Source organism: Orycteropus afer, unplaced genomic scaffold (assembly GCF_000298275.1).
Source record: "Orycteropus afer afer isolate SDZICR_OR568_19922 unplaced genomic scaffold, OryAfe1.0 scaffold00431, whole genome shotgun sequence".
Lineage (NCBI taxonomy): Eukaryota > Metazoa > Chordata > Mammalia > Tubulidentata > Orycteropodidae > Orycteropus > Orycteropus afer.
This window is the reverse complement of record NW_006922018.1, coordinates 796,190-816,056: the sequence shown is the minus strand read 5'-3', so window position 1 is coordinate 816,056 and position 19,867 is coordinate 796,190. Positions and strand designations below refer to the sequence as shown.

Below are 19,867 nucleotides of genomic sequence, written 5' to 3'. Positions count from 1 at the left end.
TTACACTTCAATTTCTTTAATGGTATTTATCCACACTTTCCATCAAAAAATGTCATTCTGCTCTCTTCTTGCTTCCATTGTTGTGCTAAGGGGACAGTTTGCTTTTTCTCTTGTCCCCTGTAATGTCTTTTCCCCTATTCTACCCTCTTTTAAGAGGCTTTCTTACCTTAGTTTTTAAGCATTTTGACTACGATATGGCTAAGTGTAATTTTCTTGGTATTTATCCTGCTTGGGATTTTCTGAGTTTCCAAGATCTGCTGGTTGGTTGGTATCTTTTATCCATTTTGGAAAATTTTCAATCTTCATCTTGTCATGTAATTCATCTGTTCTGTTTCTTCCCTGGAAATCTAATCACACGTTAGATTGTTTGAATTGTCCACCAAGTTTCTGATTATTGTTTGTTTTCTTCTGTTTCAGTTTGAATAATTACCTTTGACCTGTCTAAATTATATGATCTTTTCTTCTCTTGTGGCCTTATTAGGAATATCCAGTGAATACTTTCACTTATGATTTTCATTTTAGAATTTCCATTTGGTTCTTTTTTAAGTTTCCACTTCTCTGCTGACATTATGATTGTAAGTTGTACATATCTGTGGACGTACTAAAAACCACTGAATCATACACTTTATGTAGATTAACTGTATGATGTGAATTATATCTCAATCTGTTAAAAAAAAATTCTTAAGAGGAGGGACCTTGTACTTCTGGAAATGGCAGATTGGATAGTTCAGAAATATACTTGCTGAGAACAATTAGGAGAGGTGGGCAAATAGGGCTACCAAGGTGCATAACTGGGTCAGGATATGCTGCTGGGGGTGTGTAAGTTGGTACACCTGCTTTGAAAAAGAATTTGGCATTACTACCATTACAATAGTTGAACATACACATACTGTACGACTCAAATTCCACTACTAGGAATAAACCCAGCAGAACTGCATACCCCCATGCCCTAAGGTAAAAGGTTAATAAATATGAAAAAAAAGAATCAAAATGTTCATCAAAAATATAAAGGATGAATTATGGTATATTCACACAGTGGATGACTCCAGAGTGAAAACAAAATAACTCCATGCAGCAACATGGAAGCACAAGAGGCACAAAAGTCTATGTATTATTCCACTTTTATAAAGTTCAAAAACAGCTGAAACTATAGTGTTAGAATTCAGAGTAGTGGTTACCTTTGGGGAGAAAGGAGTAGGTCACTGGGAGAAGGCACAATGGAAACTTCTGGAATACTGGCAGTTATTTTTCATACTGGGTGGTGAATACGTGGTGCTCACTTTGTCATGATTTACTGAACTGCTCTGTGCACGACGTCTTTTCCTTACTGCCCCTCTAGCCCTTGGGCTCTTCCAGATGATAGACTGATGTCCTCTTCTCCATAGTTTTCAAGTGTATTGTTTCTTGTGTAGCATCTTTGCTTTTAGGAAAGTTCCCTAAGCAATCATCTCACACTTTTAACACTTGCTGAAAGGTGAGTCGAGTCCACAACCGGATGCCAATAAACCAAGCCAAAATATTACATGAATACTTTAATGCAAAATGCTTACCACTTAAAATTAGCAAAGCTTCATTTAAATTAAAACTCCATTTAACTAAAGATGGTTAATCCCAAGAATTGTACAGTAGTTCATCTCTGCTATATAATGCCAGTCCTATGCCATACAATGAGAACCGCATCATTAGTGCTCACTTCCGCCATTGCTCTTCTCAATCCTAAAGGGTGGGGGAAAGGGGCGCTCAGACAGACACGAAACAATACAACCCAAATAAGCTGCGTAGAATGATTTCTAATGGTTATAAACTCATCTTGACTAACCTGTCCAGCCACACAGCTGGGGAATAACTGCAGGTATTGTTTCAGAGCTGGTAAGAGGTTTTTGTTTTTACAGCTTGGTAAAAGTTCTTAACTAGGTGAGAAGTCACAGTTGAAGGATGCATGTTCTGTATATAGTTACTACATATACACATTTAGTGTCTGTAAACACTAGAAATATACATTAGACAGAGTACCCTCACAAGTAGGGTACAGTTTAAAAAAGAAGATGAGGTAACATGAATCTCAAAGTCCACAGGGATCCTGCCTGAAGAGTTTGAAAACAGCTGCCAGTAATTCCCTTCCATCCTATGGGGGTTAAGGCGTCTCTGGGATCCTTAGGGTTTGCCAAGACTCGATTCACTGGCTTTGAGCATAGCAACTGCATCTTTGACCGCGTGGTAGATAACATTTTTTACCTAAGATGATGGGAAAAAACATAGTCATTTCACCTTTAAATTTAAAATCTGTCACCAAGAATAAACTTTCCCCCTGCTAACTTTACCACACTTCTCAATTAGAATTTAAGACTTGATATTCATCACCAAACATCAGTACTGCATAGGTCTCTGAGCTCCTTCAGGCCAGTGTTTCAAACACATGCTTCCTTTGAAGAATTTAAAAGCTTATTTCACCTTCCCTAGACTTTACGGCCACATGGCTTCCTCACACTTCTGGTAAGTGCAGGGAGGGGCAAGTCCCAGCTTTACTATTTTCAGAGTTTATATATTCCTCTCATTTTCCGAATAGAAATTAAACATTACATAATTTACTACTAAAAGTCTTTTCAAAATACTACTCCTCAGACTCCTTTCAATCCCAGAGATTTTTTTCTGCTCTACCTAAGGTTGATGAGAACACTGCAGCATTAAGGTCACATGCTTCGTTCACAACCTGATTGCACCTGAGCCAGGATCAAAAGTTAGATCTACTCATTTTCAGTAAGAAAGCCTTTTTGGTCAGGCACAGTCCTTTACAGAGAAAAGTAGACAGTGGAACTAGAAATGAAACCAATACACCAGCACTCACTACATCAAGTGTGATCGGCCAGGTTCACTGACCTTTATAAGGTCATCAGCACCTTTACGGGCCATTATGCAGAGTCAGAGGATGCTAGGGAGCTGGGCTATTTTTACCTGTAATTTATCTTCATGATTGGTGTGAGTTTGTGACAGGTAGCGGAATTCCTGAGTAAGCCAAAAGCAGTGTTTAACATGCTCTGGAGAAACAAAATCTTCAGCCACTTTGATACAGCTGTATAAGTTATGGACCTGGAAAACACAAAGATATGTCAGTAACATATCTGACATATCTAGTGTAACAAAAATGTTCACAATAGAAGAGAATAAAGAATAAAGTAATGGTGCTTGCCTGATGTGGAGCTCCTGCTGGGATAAATACGACATCCCCAAGAAACTGTACAATAGCCCAGCCTTGAACTCCATATTCTTGATGAAGACGCTTTCTAAGTGATCGGTCTAAATACCAGCTCTGATCATGAATAGGATCATGGTCTGCTGGGTTTTCTTGACCTTGCTCTTCTGATACCTAGAATACATTCAAAATACTATGCAACTGAGCAACACAATTAGTGAACAGTGTTGGTAATCAGTAAATATCAAGTGTTCTTCAACTTAGTATCCCTACTGGCAGGAAAACTTAAGTAGTACTCCAAAACAACTGACTGAACTGACAGAACAAAGACTGAAAGGAAGTGTGGCTTACAGTTTATGCATATGTTTATACATACTGTATTTGGTCAGTAATTTGAACTGAACTTTTGAAAGTAGGCTCAATCTTAGACAAAAACTTGTTCTGCAGTTACTTAAAACCTGTATGCACGTACTGATCCAAACCACAAAACAGTCCCAAAAATAGATGTACTGTTTATTCTAGACCAGTATCTGGCAAAGTACAGACTCAGGGTAATACTATTAAAGGACCAATGCAGTGAGTAGCAGGTTTTCTGGAAGACTCAACTAATCTTTAGCCAGAAGCACCTTAATTCAAACAACCACTGGTTAAGGACTGTTCACTCCCAATACATAGAAATGACTGCAGATATCAGACAAGGATACCTCAGTTGCACCCAGCAGCTTCAAAGGTAAAGTTAAAAACTGAATACACTATGTTTCCAGTTGCCTGGAACCGCCACATAGAACCCTCGCTGGATTACCTACCAACTACATGGGAAGCCTGGACTCATTAAAACCACCCCTGCGTTTCTTCCCAAAGACCCTTCACAAGATAATGGTCACAAGTAGGGCCTGAAGCCCTCTACCACTAAGTGAAAATGGAACATGGCCACCCAGGGGCAAGGCTTGATAGATGAACTTCTGAAGTGCTTGGATTTTCAAGGCAGTAAAAGCAAATAGATACTATGAGATGATCAGAGGGACCAACTTGAAGGCAGAGCACAAAAATCTCTAAACGCACTACAATATGAAACTGGCAACTCATCATCTTTCCAAAGGTCTCAGCCTAATCATTTAGACACCTTGTTCCTTAGCAACCACCACCAGCCTACCCAATCTGATGGGTACAGATTTAAACTTTTGAGATTGTGACAATTTCCCAGCAACCAAGTCAGTTCACAATAGGTAGTAATTTAAAATATTGTCATTTCCCACACTTCTTTCATAACGTGAGCATCATCCATCCACACCTATGTATTCATCATAAATATTGAGACACACTGAACTTTCACCCCTAGAACTTAACTCTCTTAAGAGGAGCAGGAAGACTTACCAAATAGGAATTAAAAACAAAAATAGCCATGACATTTAGCACGCTTAAAGGTAGGAAACAATGCCAAAGTCACAATACAAAGCCATTCAGCAGGATTTTAAAAAACATAAATCCCCAAGTCAGAGGTCTCTTTTCACATGCCATAAGGGTAAAAATCATACCTTTTTAAGGAATTCTCTTATTTTCTCTGTGTCTTTAGCAGCATATATATGCCAGAGGGCTCCTGGTTTCTCTTTTCCTTCAATAAATCGCTTTATTGTCAGTTCATCAGAATCTCCATCTTGGATACTTTTAAGGACTTCTAAAGGGAAAGCAACTATCAGACTGTGGGCTCTAGCTCAGAGGGTAAGATCCACTTTCATATTCAGCACCCTACCTTCTTCTTGATCACACTGCCCTTTGGGAATTCCCACATAGACCATGACATTAGCTGCATCAGATACATCTAAGTGAAGATTTGTTGTTCCATATTTCCGATCTTCTGGAGTAATTAATCCTGCAAAGAGAAGGTGCCTTAAATTTACTCAACACAAGGGCTACCATAGTCTTTTTTACTCTTAAGAGATGCTTGGTCATAAAGTTAAAAAATTAAAAAACTTCTCTAAACATATGGAAGTAAAATAACAATATTTAACATTATGTTGTTGTTATGTGCCGTCGAGTTGGACCCGACTCATAGCGACCGCTCCATGGGTTTCCAAGGCAGTATCACTATGGAAGTAGATTGCCCCATCTTCCTTCCGAGGAGTGGCCGGTGGGTTTGAACCACCAGCCTTCTGGTTAGCAGTCAAGTGCCTTAGGCACTATGCTACCAGAGCTCCTTTTAACATTATAGTTCTTTTAATCTCTATAACTTTGGAAAAAAAAAATCTTTTGTCAAATATTTATATGATAAACAGCAAAGAACGAAAGTTTCAAGGATTTCGTTCTACTTGGAGCAATAATCAATGCCCATTGGAAGCAGCAATCAAGAAATCAAACGATGTATTGCATTGGACAAATCTGTGGCAAACAACCTCTTTAAAATCTTAAAAAGCAAATATCTCATTTTGCTGACTAAGTTGCACATGACATAAGCCATAGTATTTTCAATAACCTCATGCTATGCATCTGAAAGATGGACAATGAAAAAGGAAAATCAAAGAACTGATGTATTCAGATTGTAGTGCTGGTGAAGAATACTGAATAGAGCACTGACTGCTAGAAGAACAAAAAAATTTGTCTTGCAGAAAGTACAGCCAGACAATGTTCTTAGAAGCAAGGATGGTAAAATTTCATTTCACTCACTTTGAACATGTCATCAGGAGGGACCGATCACTTGGAGAAAGACATGCTTGGTAAAGTAGAAGGTCAATGAAGAATGAGACCCTCAATGAGATGGAGGACACAGTGGCGGTAACAGTGGGTTTAACCACAGCAACAATTGTGAGGATGGCACAGTGCTGGGCAGTATTTCATTGTGTTCTATGTAAGGCTGCTATGAGTTGGAGCAAGTGACTAGCTCCTACCAACCTAACAGTGATTTCAGGACATCTTTTTCTGGTGATAGGAATCAACGTGCTAGTGAGAAAAGAAGAAATACTTAGAAGTCAAAAAACTAAAAAGCAGCAAACAAAACAAAAGTCAAGCAAACTACTAAAGCTGGGCATTTGTGGAAAGATTTGCTCAACTAAGCGAGCTCAAACTTTGGTTTTCACAGCCTGGTAGGGCTCTGGGGTAAGAGACAAAGCCCAGAGTCAAGTCAAGATGGGTAGTCTTAACAGAACCCCTCACTCACATACACATAAAGCTGGGACCTCAAGTGCTTATATACTAAGAAGGATACTGCTCAGCTGTAAGAGAAAAGTGGTGATCCAGAGCGCAAGGCCCCTCCAGAGCTCACTGTCTGTGACTGATCTCTTCTCCATAGAAGACAGCTCATCCTGCTTACACAGTCACCCTGAAACCATTATAGCAAAAAGTTAATAGCCGTTGTGACTGGACAATGAATACATCACTGTCCCTGTAGTAGATTCTCCAGTTTTGAGTGTTTCAGAAGCCACTTTTAATGGACTTGAATCAATGGCCTGCTGTGTGCTTGACAATATCAGGACTGTGCCTTTTCACTTGTCGACCTTGGGTTTGTCAGCCTCTGCAGCCAGCAGCTGCCTGAATGAAGAAAACCTCCAGCTTCAGTGGGCTGGGAGCAAGAGGCAGAGCTGAAGCCCAAGGTCAAGGGGCTTTCACCCAGCCCCTAGAGCTGGCACTTTGAACTCGGACTTCTAGCCTCCAAAATTGTTAGAGAATAAACTCCTGTTTGTTAAAGCCATCCCATTTGTGGTATATTTCTTGTCAGAGTGGCACTAGGTAACCAGAACAATGTAGTAGAAGGAAAAGAAATGCAATGAGCAAAGCTGTATAGGGCAGCATGGATAAATATTAAAAACACTTCTACTTAGATAAAGCTCAAAGCAGGTTAAAAACGAAACAGTATTGTTCAGGAATATAAATATAAAGGATAAAATTATAAATAGAATGATAAACTTCAAGATGGTGGTTAACACTGAGGGTAGAAGGAAGGTGGTGAATCTGAGAGGAAGATCCTGGAAAGGAAAACAGGTCTCAAAGCCTCCTCAGTGGATGCTTGTTGAGTTAACCAGTGCTGAAGTGATTAGAAGATGAAATAAGGAAATGACACCAACCCAGCCATCAGCCTAAATCCATCCAGTCCTACACACAGATTTCTGCACATTTTTTGATAAAACCAGTCTCGAAACTAAAGAAGCCTGAATTCAGATGGAACCAAAAATTTAAAAACATAATGGTCACAGGGAAGGGATCCCCAGAAAAAAAAAGTCCTGAAACAAAATACCATGGACTTTTATGAAAAAACAAAACAAAACAAAACGTGACTTGGCATCAAGACCTTGGGGGTAATGGGAGGTAGAAAGATGGGTTCTAGCTCAGAAATCAGGAGAGGCATGTTCTAGTTCCAGACCTGCCACTGGTTGCCCCTTGGAGATCCTGAGTATGGGTCAATGTCCTTTCTAGTGGCCTGAAATCTTGGCCTTCATTTAAACTGGGGTTGGTGTTAGACTGCAGAGGCTGGACCAAATGGTCCTCTGGGGAGCCTTTTCATTTAACTCTGAGTGTAAACAGAGTCACAGCTCAACCAACCAACCTTTGAAAAGTGGCAACTTCTTAATGCTTATGATAAGGTACAAGGTATTTGAAGATAAAAACATTTTCATTGTTTTCAACCCCAAAATGTTTATTTCTGGATAAGAACAATTTTGTCATTAAAAAAAGCTTTTATAGAGTAACACTGCCATCTGTCAGTATTACTCTGTATCATCTATGTAGCCGTGACCTGCTGCCAAGCTATTTAAACCAAGCAGGCGATTTATTCTGAAAACTTCTCAGATATCCATTTCTGCTCTCTAAAACCTCCTGATTTATATGCATGGCTAATCATTAGGCAACAGTATCCATTTACTTTAATGAATAAATGCTTCATTTACATAATCTCACCCCCATTTTAAACAGATTGTGCCCTGTGATCCCAACCATCAAAGTTGCTTTGATCAGGCTGTGAAGAAGGCTCATGGGAAGAAGGGAATGGGGGCCAGCATTGCTTCAGATCCACTGCATTTGAAAAGCCCTCTAAATTGACATCTGAGAAGCAGAGGACACACTTCTGTCCACTAAGTCCTTTCTCCCACAGACCACCCTTACCCTCCCTCTCTTCCCCTTCAATAGTTTCTGGAAAACATAGCAAAGAAGCCAACAGACTATCCTTTCTTCAGAATGATTGCTACCCATAAGTCTTAAAGAGAATGGAGTTGGCAAATGACCATGTAAATAATTATGGGAGAAAAGAACAAAATCAAAATAATTTCTAAAATGAATGGGAAAATGGGGGTCAAATAGTAAGACGGTTGCAATATTGTTAAGATTATTGATGTCTTGCATCTCCCCCTCTCCTCAAAAATCAACTTCCCAAACATTTGATTTATTTCATTTAATTATAATTTTTAAGGTTAGCCATTTCCTCCTTACCGTAAGCATTATACATCTTAGGACCCAGATCTGGTCGAACAAAGTAGTTTGGCAGCCTAGAAGCCAAATTCAGTTTGCCATCTCGCCTTGTGTACTCCGGTAGTGGAATGTTGGCCATCAGATCATCAAACCTAGGACAAGAGAACCAGGAATTTGCAAAATAAGCTTGCCTTCCTAATGCGTCATTGTGTGATCTGTTTTGTTCTTTCTTTACCAAAAGGAGCAAACAAAAAGATCTGTGATCTTGAAGGTAACATCACTAATATTTAAGGTTAGAAGTCCTCTTCAACACCACACAAATGTGTTGAAATGATCTGGAATATATCAGAGAAAAGATCTGGGCAGTAAGTTCTTGATCTCAAGAACTGACACACACAGATGTATTATTAAGTTCCAAGGTTCTTTTCAAGGTTTCAAGCTCAGAACAGATCACCAGGTCTTTTCATTGGGGCACCAGTGCGTAAATTCTTAACTGCCAACGCTTAGGCTAGCATTTGAGCACAAATTATTTCTACCACCTAGGGATCTTCTGATCCAACTACTCTCTCTACATCAGTGCTTACAAACTCCTACGTCTTCTCTGGCAAGAACTATCATGGGAAACATGAATGGAGCTTTCGTTATTCAGCCAAATCTAAAATTCAGTAGCTTCTTCATCTCAATGAAAAATACATGTCTGCAAAAATTAAAGACTAGAAATGAAAATCAGTACCAGTCAAACTATGGGAATGTTCACATTCCCTGACAACTCTTTTCTCCCCATCTCAAAGAAGAATTTATTCTACTAAGTCAAGAACCAAAATCATCTCTCCATCACTATACCTGGAAGGCATCATATCTCTAAAATCTTCTCCTGGTGGCCAGTCCTTAAGTTTCAACACCATTGGTTCTTTTTCATTTTTTAAACGATCTGAAAGGTAACCAGAATCACTCAATTGTCACTAATTATGACTCAGAAACATGCCAAAATAAATGCCAAATTAGCCTTTTAAACCTCAATGCAAATAAAATATATTTACCTCTGTAAAAATTTCATAAACCTGGTACATTTAGTCTGTAAATATTTTCCTTTAATACCTTCCCAATTGCCAATCATTTTATTTCTATTATGCCAAGAAATCCACTTGTATTCAAAAAGCAGCAAGGGGTAGTGAAATAAAGATAATCAACTAATTTATATTAGGGTTCTGTCTTTTGTAGACATTTATTAAAAGTGCTATTTGTCCTCTTTGAGATTTCAGCCACTTCTTTTTGCCCCATATAAACATTTCAACAACTGTCCCTCTCTTGGAGCCAGTCTTGTTTCTCCTCTGCTGTGCTCTGGAAGAAGTGGACAGCTCCAACTGACCCACATCAATGCACTTTAACAATCAGATCCCACAGATGTTTAGTAAACCCAGTTTTCTGAGGCCAGCATGAAATAAAGATGACTTGTGAGAGACTGAGACTAGCCAGTATTTTGTCTAGGGACAACAGGGCCCAGAGTCTTCCCCCATCCCCCATCTCCTGGCTGATACCGGCTTTAGTCAAAACCACTTTCTGAGTTCCCACTGCTAGTAATGCGAAGGAACCAAGAACCAAGGAACTCACATTGGAATTTTATTTCTTGCCGCGTTCTAATCTCTGCTAAGTGTTTTAACCATTTAATCCTCACAACTAAACAAGTATCCCAATGAGATAAGGAAACTGACACCCAATAGGTGCACAAGGTCATCCAGTTGTTAAATGCAGAATCAGAACTGGAACCCAGATTTGACCATAGAGCTTGTGCACTCAAGGACTAATATTTGTACATAGTGTTTTAAGGTTGACAAAACACTTTCTGAACACCTAACTTAAATAGGTGCACACTACCATCAAAGGCAGGAAAATACATGGTACAATGTGTGTTCAAAACACTTATCAGTATTTGTGAGTAGGTGGTGTGGTAGGTGTGTGTACAACAGAGTCATTACTCTGGAAAAGACAAGCTACATATGGTTGACTTTGGGGCTGCCTTAAATGTCTGCAGGCATCAGGAAGTTTGAACTTCAGAAAAGTTAAATTACCAAGCTCATATACACTCAGCAAGGGCTTATCAAAAGTTAGGACAGATCTGCACACCATGGCAGACAGATACGTGCTGTCCAGATCCCCTTCAAGGACTGGCTGCCCAGCCACACTTTAGGGACTGCTTCAACTGCCAGGTCATGCTCCTTCCAGGGCAACTCACAGGTAGACATTAAGGGAAGTAGGGTTATAAAGGCCCTGACATATCCCACTTCAGCCCAATATGAGACATGAGGGTAAATACTTGTTCCAGAATTCCCTACCAGGTTAGCTGATCCTCTTTTGGGCCTGCATTGCATTTGGACTTCCACCCAATATTGTTCCTTCCCCCTTTCATTTCCCAGATGCTCATCTCTAATAAATACCTTACATCCCAACTACCATCTGAGCATATACTTTCAGAAAATCCAACCAGGCTTTGGAGAAGAATTAACTCTAATCTCATTGTTGTTGTTGTTGTTATGTGCCATCGAGTCAGACCTGACTCATACCGACCCCCCCTTGGGTTTCTGAGGCAGTATCACTACGGAAGTAGATTGCCCCATCTTCCTTCCAAGGAGTTGCTGGTGTGTTTGAACCACCAGCCTTCTGGTTAGCAGTCAAGTGCCTTAGGCACTACGCTACCAGAGCTAATCTCATTACAAAGGTTTAAAATCATTGCCTGTACATGTGTGTAACAGGGATTAAGAAAGCAAGATATTAAAAGGTGAACGTATATTTAAAAAAAAAAATACTGACTGGTCAAATACTCTAGTTGGGACAGTGGCATGGTAATCTGTGGCTGTGCTAAAACAAATCTCAGGGCCCAGCTTGGACTCAATATTCTTGTAAACAGATCACTGATTGGCAAATCTATAGAAAGGGCCAAACCATGGCAACAGACACACTTCTCTTTTGCTACAACTGCCCCTCACTCAGACAAAGTAGGCAGTCTCCAGCAGATGGAATTCACATTCCATAGTACTTGAAGGTACCAATAATTAAAATTATAAAAAGTGTATAAACTTTCAAAAAGAGAAAGAAGAGGAGGAGACAGACACTAATTTTAAACTACAAAACCATGAAAAATATTGTTACCACTTTAGAGCCTTGGACAACTCCTATTGCTATGTCCCCACCTTTCACATTCTCAACCCTGTTGTATTTCAGAGTAGAACTGCTCCACAGAGTTTTCAAGACTATGACACTTTTCAGAAGCAGACCACCAGGGCCCGTCTTTGGAAGTGACTCTGGGTGAATTCAAATTGCCAACCTTTTGGCTAAGAGTTGAGTGCTTAACCATCTGAACCACTCAGGAACTCCTCAACCCTCTTAAGACATTTTTAATACATACTTGGAATATCTTCAAATCCATCCCAGAAGTCTCCTACTGTGGCTCCTGTGATGATTTCATTGGTCCTACAATTAACTAGGTCAACCTCCTGATCACCAAACTCTTTCCTGAAGGATTCAGGCTTCCACAGTTCAGTGTTCAATTTGTGATGCACTCCAGACACCATCACTGGCTAAAAGAAGAGAATGAAAATTTTAGTTTTAACTCCCTCAGCTCTATCCCTCATGCCCACAGGCAACCCCTCTTCAAACAGCTGCTGGTTTGTTTCAATCTCAGAACCACAGTCCTCTCAACTCCCTCAGCAGCAACTACTTTACAAGTCACCTGCTACACACAAAATAGGCTCTCAATAGGCTCTCAAACAGCATCAATAAGCCTAGGGTCAAGGATCAAACCTTCTGACTCAGATGCCATTACTCAAGGATTATCAAAACTCTAAGGCCCAAGGCTAGGGAGAGAATGTGACAGAGAGACAAAGGCCTGGCAGGAGGTGCTGTACAAAGGAGCTACCACTTGCCTCCAGCCTGTTGTTGCCAGGGAGGAATATGGACACAAAGTTGCCAAGGTTTTTGGCTTTCCAAGACAAGCTAGAAATCCTAACTTTATGATAAACAGCCCGACTTTAAAATATTGGCAAATAGTTCAATTTTTTGTTTTAAAATTTTTATTCAACTTTTTAACTGTGGTAAATATATATATATAACACTTGACATTTCAACCATTTTTATGTGCACAACTCAGTGACTTTCTCAGTGGTATACAACCTGACCACAATCCATTCCCAATTTTTTTTATTACCCTTGATAGAAACTCAGTACCTCTTAATCAGTCTCTCCATTTCCCTCTCCCATCTGCCTTTGTTAACCACTCTTCTGTTTTGTTTACTATGCATTTGCCAATTCTAAATATGTCATTTGGACGCAGGATCATACAATTTGTCTTATTGTATCTGACTTATTTCACTCAGCATGTCTTCAAGGTTCATCTGTGGTTATGGCACGTATTAGAACTTCATTTCTCTTTAAGGTTGAGTATTTCTTTGTATATACCACATTTTATTTATCCATTCATCTGTCGCTGGACACCTGGGCTGCTTCCACCTTTTGGCTATTGTGAATAAGGCTGCAATGAAGACTGGTATACAAGTGTCTGCATCTTTTGGGTATATACCTAGGAGTAGGACTGCTAGTTCACATGGTATTTCTGTGTTTTAATTTTTGAGGAACCACCATAGCATTTTCCACTTCAGTTGCTTCATTTTATAATCCCACCAGTAATGGATAGAGGTTCCAATTTCTCCACTCTTCATTAGCATCTGTTATTTTCCATTTTTCTGATAAAAACCATCCTAATGGGAGCGAAGTGATATCCTGCTGTGATTTTGATTTGCATTTTCCTAATGACTAATGATGGTGAACATCTCTTCATGTTTTTTGGCCATTTGCCTATTCAAGTCCCTTTGCTCATTTTTTTACTGAGTTGTCTTTTTATTCTTAAGTTGTAGGAATTCTTCATATATTCTGGATATTAAACCCTTATCAGATATGTGTTTTCCAAATATTTTCTCCTGTTCTATAGACTGTCTCTTCCCTTTCTTGATAAAATCCTTTGATACACAAAATATTTTATTTTGATAAAGTCTAATTTATCTATTTTGTCTTTTGCTGCTTGTGCTTTTGGTGTCATATCTTAAGAATCCACTGCTGAAATCTAGGTCCCAGAGTATTACTTCCATGTTTTGTTTTAAGAGTTTTATGATTTCAGTTCTTATATTTAGGTCTTCGATTCATTTTTAGTTAAATTTTATACACAGTGTGAAGTGTGGGTCCAATCCAGTTATCCCAGCACCATTTATTGAAGAGACTATTCCTTCCTTATTGGGCTCACTTGTCAAAAATCAGTTAGCCATAGATGTATATGTCAGTCTATTTCTACACTCTCAATTCTATTCTGTTGGTCTATATGTCCAACCTTATACCAGTATAGCACTTTTAAATACTGTAGCTTTATAGTAAGTTTTAAAATCGGGAAAGGTTAAGTCCTCGAACTTTGTTTCAGGACTAGCTCAATTTTTGTAAACAAAATCCAGTCCAAATAAAACGTACCAGTGGACTATATTAAGCCTGCCATTTTGCACCCTCCATATATATGATTAAATAAGCAAATCTCATTAGTACATAGGGCTGGAAAAAAAATTCTTTTGGGAAAAAATGAGAGGAGGAGAGAGCAATTTCTCAAGTCCTGGCTGTGCTCAAGAGCAAAGTATTCCTTTAGCAAGGATCCTATTTAGCTTGAGAAGAGAATCCAAAGACCCGGAAAACAGAAACCAAAACAAGAAAACACAAAAGGAGAGAGAGAGAAAGCTACAGAAAAGTCTCCTAAACATTATCAACCAGAAATTATGATATGTAACACTGTCCTTTAAAGTAGGAACCCTGGAAGACTACACATTGATTCCAAGATGACACCAAATGGTTCTGGCCTACCCAAAACTGCCTTGAACACAAGGTTTTAACTCATGAAAGAAGAATGCATGATTTTTACCATATTTTGTTCAATTCGTCAAACTCTATCAGCATCTCAATCATACTTCCAATTTCCCCTGTTGAAGTGTGTGTCATGTAAGAATCACTAACTTGGAATGCTCTCATCAAAAATCCATGATGACCGATCAGAAGCAATTGAAACTTGATGGGAAAACACAGCTCAGAAATGTCTGCTATGAAAGACTCACAGCCACACCCCACCCGCACTAAACTCACCCTAAACAATAAAGCACAAAATAGGAGGTAATGCTATTGATAACCGGGGATGGGGTGGAGCTGAGAGTACAACTGTCACTAAGGAACCGAGAAGGGGGATCTGAATCAGCTAGGGGAACAGAGGCCCTTATTTACCTGCCCTTGTTTCCAGCACTCCCTAAATACATTCCAGTTGCTCTTATTGTTGGGATCTTGCAAGCACAGTAAGCGATTATCACACAGCCAATAGTGAGGAGTGTCGAAGCCCAGAATGCTGGGCTTGATCATCAATCCTTGAGGCCTCTTAGACAAATCTGAGGAAGTCTTATTTTGCACCAAGGAAGCAAAGATGTCATCAAGGATTTTTGGTGTATTCTTAAGTCCATTTTCTGTCTGAATTCCAGAAAGAAGACAAGTTTTAATACATCATTCCCCAGTATTAAAAAAAAAAAAAAGAAAGAAACTTTTAAAAAAACTGTTCCTGTAACTGTAAGATGAGTACACATTACATATGCAAAAGAGTCCAAGCCAGGATCCCAGACAAAGAGACAAGCCCCCTTTCCCCATTCAACAGCAGAACTTACAAAAATGGGTACAGGAAAAAGTGTAAATTTCCCAGCCCTGTAGTATAACCCTGTGAAGCCCACCTGCCAGTAATATACCTTCTGTACCCATGAGAAAAAGCAAGTGATTCATATCCTTATTTCTACTTCTGTTTCTATTTTCTCTCATCTCTGTTCAATTTTACAAGATGGAGTATAAACAATACAACGAACACTTACCTTTCCTGTAGAGGAATTCAAAAGATTTCGGAGGAAACCAGAATTATTGTTGCTTACAGGTGTCAAAATTGTGCTGTTGAAAGTGTGGAGGACTGCACTGGACTTGCTCAAAGGTGGAAGTGGGGGAAGGCATTTGATCTCATTCTTTAAAATTGGCATTGTTGGTTGCTTTTCTAAAAACAAAACCAAAAACCTCCAGATGGAAAAGCATTCTGAAAAGCAAATCGCTCGATAGTGTTCTACTAACAATTACTGTGGAATTGGGCTTTCATTTATGGAAACCAAAAGTCTTAAGGAGATAAATACTAACCCATGTCATTATGAGTTAGACAAAGATTACCTTTTGGTGTTAAAACAACAATATCCAAAATCCAAAGTTGGTATGGTATGGTATTTTTTCAAATTTCATTTTCTAGTTGTCTTTTTATTCCACAACATGCTACTGATTTTTGTTAAGTTGTATCTTGACTTGATAGATCTATTCATTAAATGTAGACTCTTGGATTCTTCACATGTATAATCAGACTGTCTGCAAATACTGAGTTTTATCACCACCTTTCCAGTCCTATGTCTTTATATATATTATTATTTACTCCAATGGCTAGGAGTTTCAGCACAATGTTCACTAGAAGGAGTGAGAGCAGGTATCCTTGTCTCATTTCTGAATAGAGAGAAAATGTTCATCATTCTTACAACTGATACAATATGTCATTATTAGTTTTTGGTAGCAATTTTTTAGATTAAGGAAGTTCTTTTCTATTCCTAATGTGCTAAGAGTTTTTATTATGAATAGGTGGTGTTGAATTTTATTATTTTTCTGTATCTCGAATGATCCAAATGATTTTTCTCCTAATTTTTGAAATGTTAAACTACACCTGTAATTCCTGGAGAAATTCTGCTTCGTTATGATGGATAATTCCTTTATTTAGTGTTGAATTTGATTCACTAAAATGTTATTTAGGATCTCCACATGAGAGAAATATGCCTGCAATTTTGCTTTCTTGTGATATAGCAAGAAAGCAGAATCACCTAAATTATCTGTGGTGGTTAAGTTTGTGTGTCACCTTGGCTGGGCCTGGATGAGTGGCCGGGCAGCTGAATGTAGTTCTTCCCCATGGTGAGACTGGTAATTAACTCCATGGTGGAATCTACTGGAGCAGCTGAGTAGCTGCTTTGGACATGTGGTCTGCTTCCCATGTATAAGAAACAGCTTTGGGAATGGTCTCTAGTTTATGGCATAGTTTGAACCCTGCATGTCGCCGTGTCATTATTCAGCAGCCTGCCATGCTCTGACCTTGGGACTTTCAATAGATTTGAATTAATGGCCTGCCATGTGGTTTGGTAACATCGGGACCATGTCTTTTTACTTGTCAACCTTGGGCTAACGTTAGTCTCAGCAGCTGTCTGAGTGAAGAAAAGCCTCTAACTCCAGTGGGCTGGGAGCAGGAGGCAGAGCTGAAGCCCAAGGTTGAGGGGCTTTCACCCAGCCCCTAGAGCCTGGCACTCTCAATTTGGACTTACAGCCTCTCAACTGTAAGAAAATAAACTCCTGTTTATTCAAGCCATCCCATTGGTGGTATTATTCTTGTCAGAGCGACACTAGGTAACCAGAACATAATCTAACTGTACCTGACTGCAAAGTTCATATATCTTTATACTACTAGTAAGCATCCTAAAGATGACAGCACAAATGAAGAAAAATAAAACTGAAGCTGGCATATCCCAATTAAAATGAAATAGGAGCTATATCCAGAGGAGTGGCAGGAAGGCAAAAAACCATTAATTAAAACAAACAAATCTCACTCCCACTCCATTCTCACCAAACACAGTCTCAGCCTAAGCTGGAGTTCCATCATCAGCAAAAGTTCTCCTCTGTGGTGCTGCACTTGGAAAGTACTTTCATTTGTGTAGGTTCCAGGATGACTACAGGGAACTACTAACCACTCTGTGGTCATAGCAACCAAGGTTGCCAAGTCCCTCCATGGGTGGACTAAAGTACTCAGAAACCTGAAAGAAAGCAGGAAACACTCACCCTTGTTTTCCTTGTTGACATTTCCGCTGGTTAGGTCTGCCAGCCAGTTTAATGGGGATGTGCTGGCTGGACAGGCAGGTCTCGTGCTGCTGGCTGGCTTGGAGGCTGCATCCCCACCCATCGCTGTCGGCTCTGGCACTGAGGGATTCTGTGGAAGCACAGCCCCAAGAGCAGGTTTCTCTCCAGCTAAGGAAGTCTGGTAAGTATACAAGGAGAACATTACATAAACTGAAGAATCACATGTTTTCTTTCCTTATCTTCTCCCGTAACACCCACCAGGTTAAGAAATACCCAAAACAAAACCACTTAATAGTGCTAGATTTCACCACAGCTGCAGAAATTCTGAAACAATATAGCAGAACTGTAAGGTAGGAGAGATTCTAATTTTTACCTTCTACGTAACCAAACCCACTGCCATCAAGTCGGTTGTGATTCATAGCAACCCCCACTGGGTTTCTGAGGCAGTAAATCTTTATGGAAATTGACAGCCCGATCTTCCTTCAGCAGAGTGGCTAATGGGTTTCAACCACCAATCTTCTAGTTAGCAGTTAAATGCCTTAGGCACTATGCCACCAGAGCTTCTAAGTATTACTAGCAAAAACATAAGACATGCCAAGAATTTAAATAAGCTAGATAATGCCTCTCCAACCTTCTATCACCCACCTCACGTTTAAACACCTCCTTATCATTCAATGGAAGGCGGTCTGGTGGCGTGATGCCTAAGGCATTTGACTGGTAACTACAAGGCTGGCAGTTCAAACCCACCAGCCACTCTGCAGAAGAAAGACTGAGCTTTCTACTTCCATAAAGATCTGCTGCCTCAGAAACCCAAAAAGGGTTACTTATAAGTCAGAATCAACTTGACAGCAGTGAGTTTGGTTTGGTTTTTGATTATTCAATGTACCATGCTGCTTTAAATTGACCAGTTTGCACCTGTCTCCACCTGTGAACTCACTTGCTACACAACCAGAAAGTGACAGAAAAACAATTCAAATTCAGTTTTGCCTCCAAAATCACAATTTTCTTACCACTCCATGCTGCCTTCCATACCACACATTTGTGAAAATGTAAAAAAGTCTCTGATTATTAAATATAATGCAGGGAAATGATTACTGGGGTGAGGGAGAAGATGAGGGGCAGAGCCAGGTGGAGGTGATGGTGGAGGGTGTATGGGATGCCACTGGGAAGAGACACATGTGGGACGAGGAAATGTCCATTTTTATACTGGGTTCAAAAGTTCATTTCATTATTCCTTCAACTCTTCACATACATAATAGGTAGGATATATTTAGTAATTTTTTAAAAAGTAAAATTTATCTGAATAATTTTAACTCTGCACAAGAAGTTTTTTTTTTCTAAAAATACAAATTTGAAAGCAATTTATTAAGTAGAATATAATAGGTTTGTTTTTTATTGTTTTTGTTTTGTTTTTTAAGGAACAAAATTTTAAAGCCTACTCAGAAGCCACAGATGAGGTTCACAGAAGTAAAGTAATAAAGGATCCTGGGTCTCTGACCTGTCATATGAAACTGAATTATCTCTTTTCATTGACAAGTATTCCCATGTTCCTTTCAAATATTTGGTAGAAATCCTTGGGTCATCTGAAGACACAGACAACCATCACAAGGATGGGAAATGTAGCAATACCTGTTTTATGTCTTCCTTTGAGGCCGGCTTAGAGAAGAGTTTAAATTGCCTGTTTGAACAGGGACAATTTGCCTTTATTCCCCATTTTGCTCTGATAGAATGAACAATGTCTCCAACATCATAAAGGGCTAAATAAAAAGAAAGGAAGAAAGAAAGAAAAAGAAAAGTCAAAAGCAAAAACTTGAACAAGGATATTAGGTACTTTCCACACCGACATTACAAAGCCAAGGTTGATTTTCCAGCAAGACTACTTTTTTCCAGCACCATGGTGCTTCCACTTTCTCCTTTTCATCCTAAATACACCCTTCCCCAAATGTAACACTTCCTTTCCATCCATGAAATGGTTTATGAGACAGTAATTTAAGTTTTGGACCAATTATTTTATATATTCTGGACAATTTATCACTCTTGCAAAATAAAGCCAGCAAGTAATTATACTATACAAAGTAAAGCCAAACACAACCAGCTCCTATGGTAAAGCACATGAACTACCTTTTCCAGGAATGATCTGTGTGGGCATCAGGTTCTCTGGTTCGTGTATCTGACTCTTCACACATCTTATCCATGAGAAAGTCTTGTAGGTAGCACCTGCAAATGATTGATTTATAGTAAATGTTCTTCCTTGGACCCCCCAGTTGCTCCAGAAATCCATCAACCACCAATCAGTGTAAGGCTTAAGTG

The 19,867-nt window shown here is 39.3% G+C and overlaps 1 protein-coding gene across 1 annotated transcript in view; it reads right to left on the bottom strand.

The window, feature by feature from the left end:
• Positions 1 to 2,154: 2,154 nt before the first annotated feature.
• Positions 2,155 to 19,867, bottom strand: part of KDM3A (lysine demethylase 3A) — a 62,484-nt gene continuing 44,771 nt past the window's right edge. Inside the window, exons 13-25 of the mRNA XM_007954085.2 lie at positions 19,679 to 19,774; positions 19,187 to 19,314; positions 17,540 to 17,735; positions 15,508 to 15,680; positions 14,882 to 15,118; positions 11,985 to 12,156; positions 9,425 to 9,512; positions 8,603 to 8,733; positions 4,941 to 5,060; positions 4,726 to 4,865; positions 3,188 to 3,364; positions 2,953 to 3,087; positions 2,155 to 2,235 (exon numbers count right to left, since the gene is read on the bottom strand). Coding sequence (XP_007952276.1) covers positions 2,155 to 2,235; positions 2,953 to 3,087; positions 3,188 to 3,364; positions 4,726 to 4,865; positions 4,941 to 5,060; positions 8,603 to 8,733; positions 9,425 to 9,512; positions 11,985 to 12,156; positions 14,882 to 15,118; positions 15,508 to 15,680; positions 17,540 to 17,735; positions 19,187 to 19,314; positions 19,679 to 19,774 — 1,874 coding nt within the window. The remainder of the gene's footprint in view (positions 2,236 to 2,952; positions 3,088 to 3,187; positions 3,365 to 4,725; positions 4,866 to 4,940; positions 5,061 to 8,602; positions 8,734 to 9,424; positions 9,513 to 11,984; positions 12,157 to 14,881; positions 15,119 to 15,507; positions 15,681 to 17,539; positions 17,736 to 19,186; positions 19,315 to 19,678; positions 19,775 to 19,867) is intronic.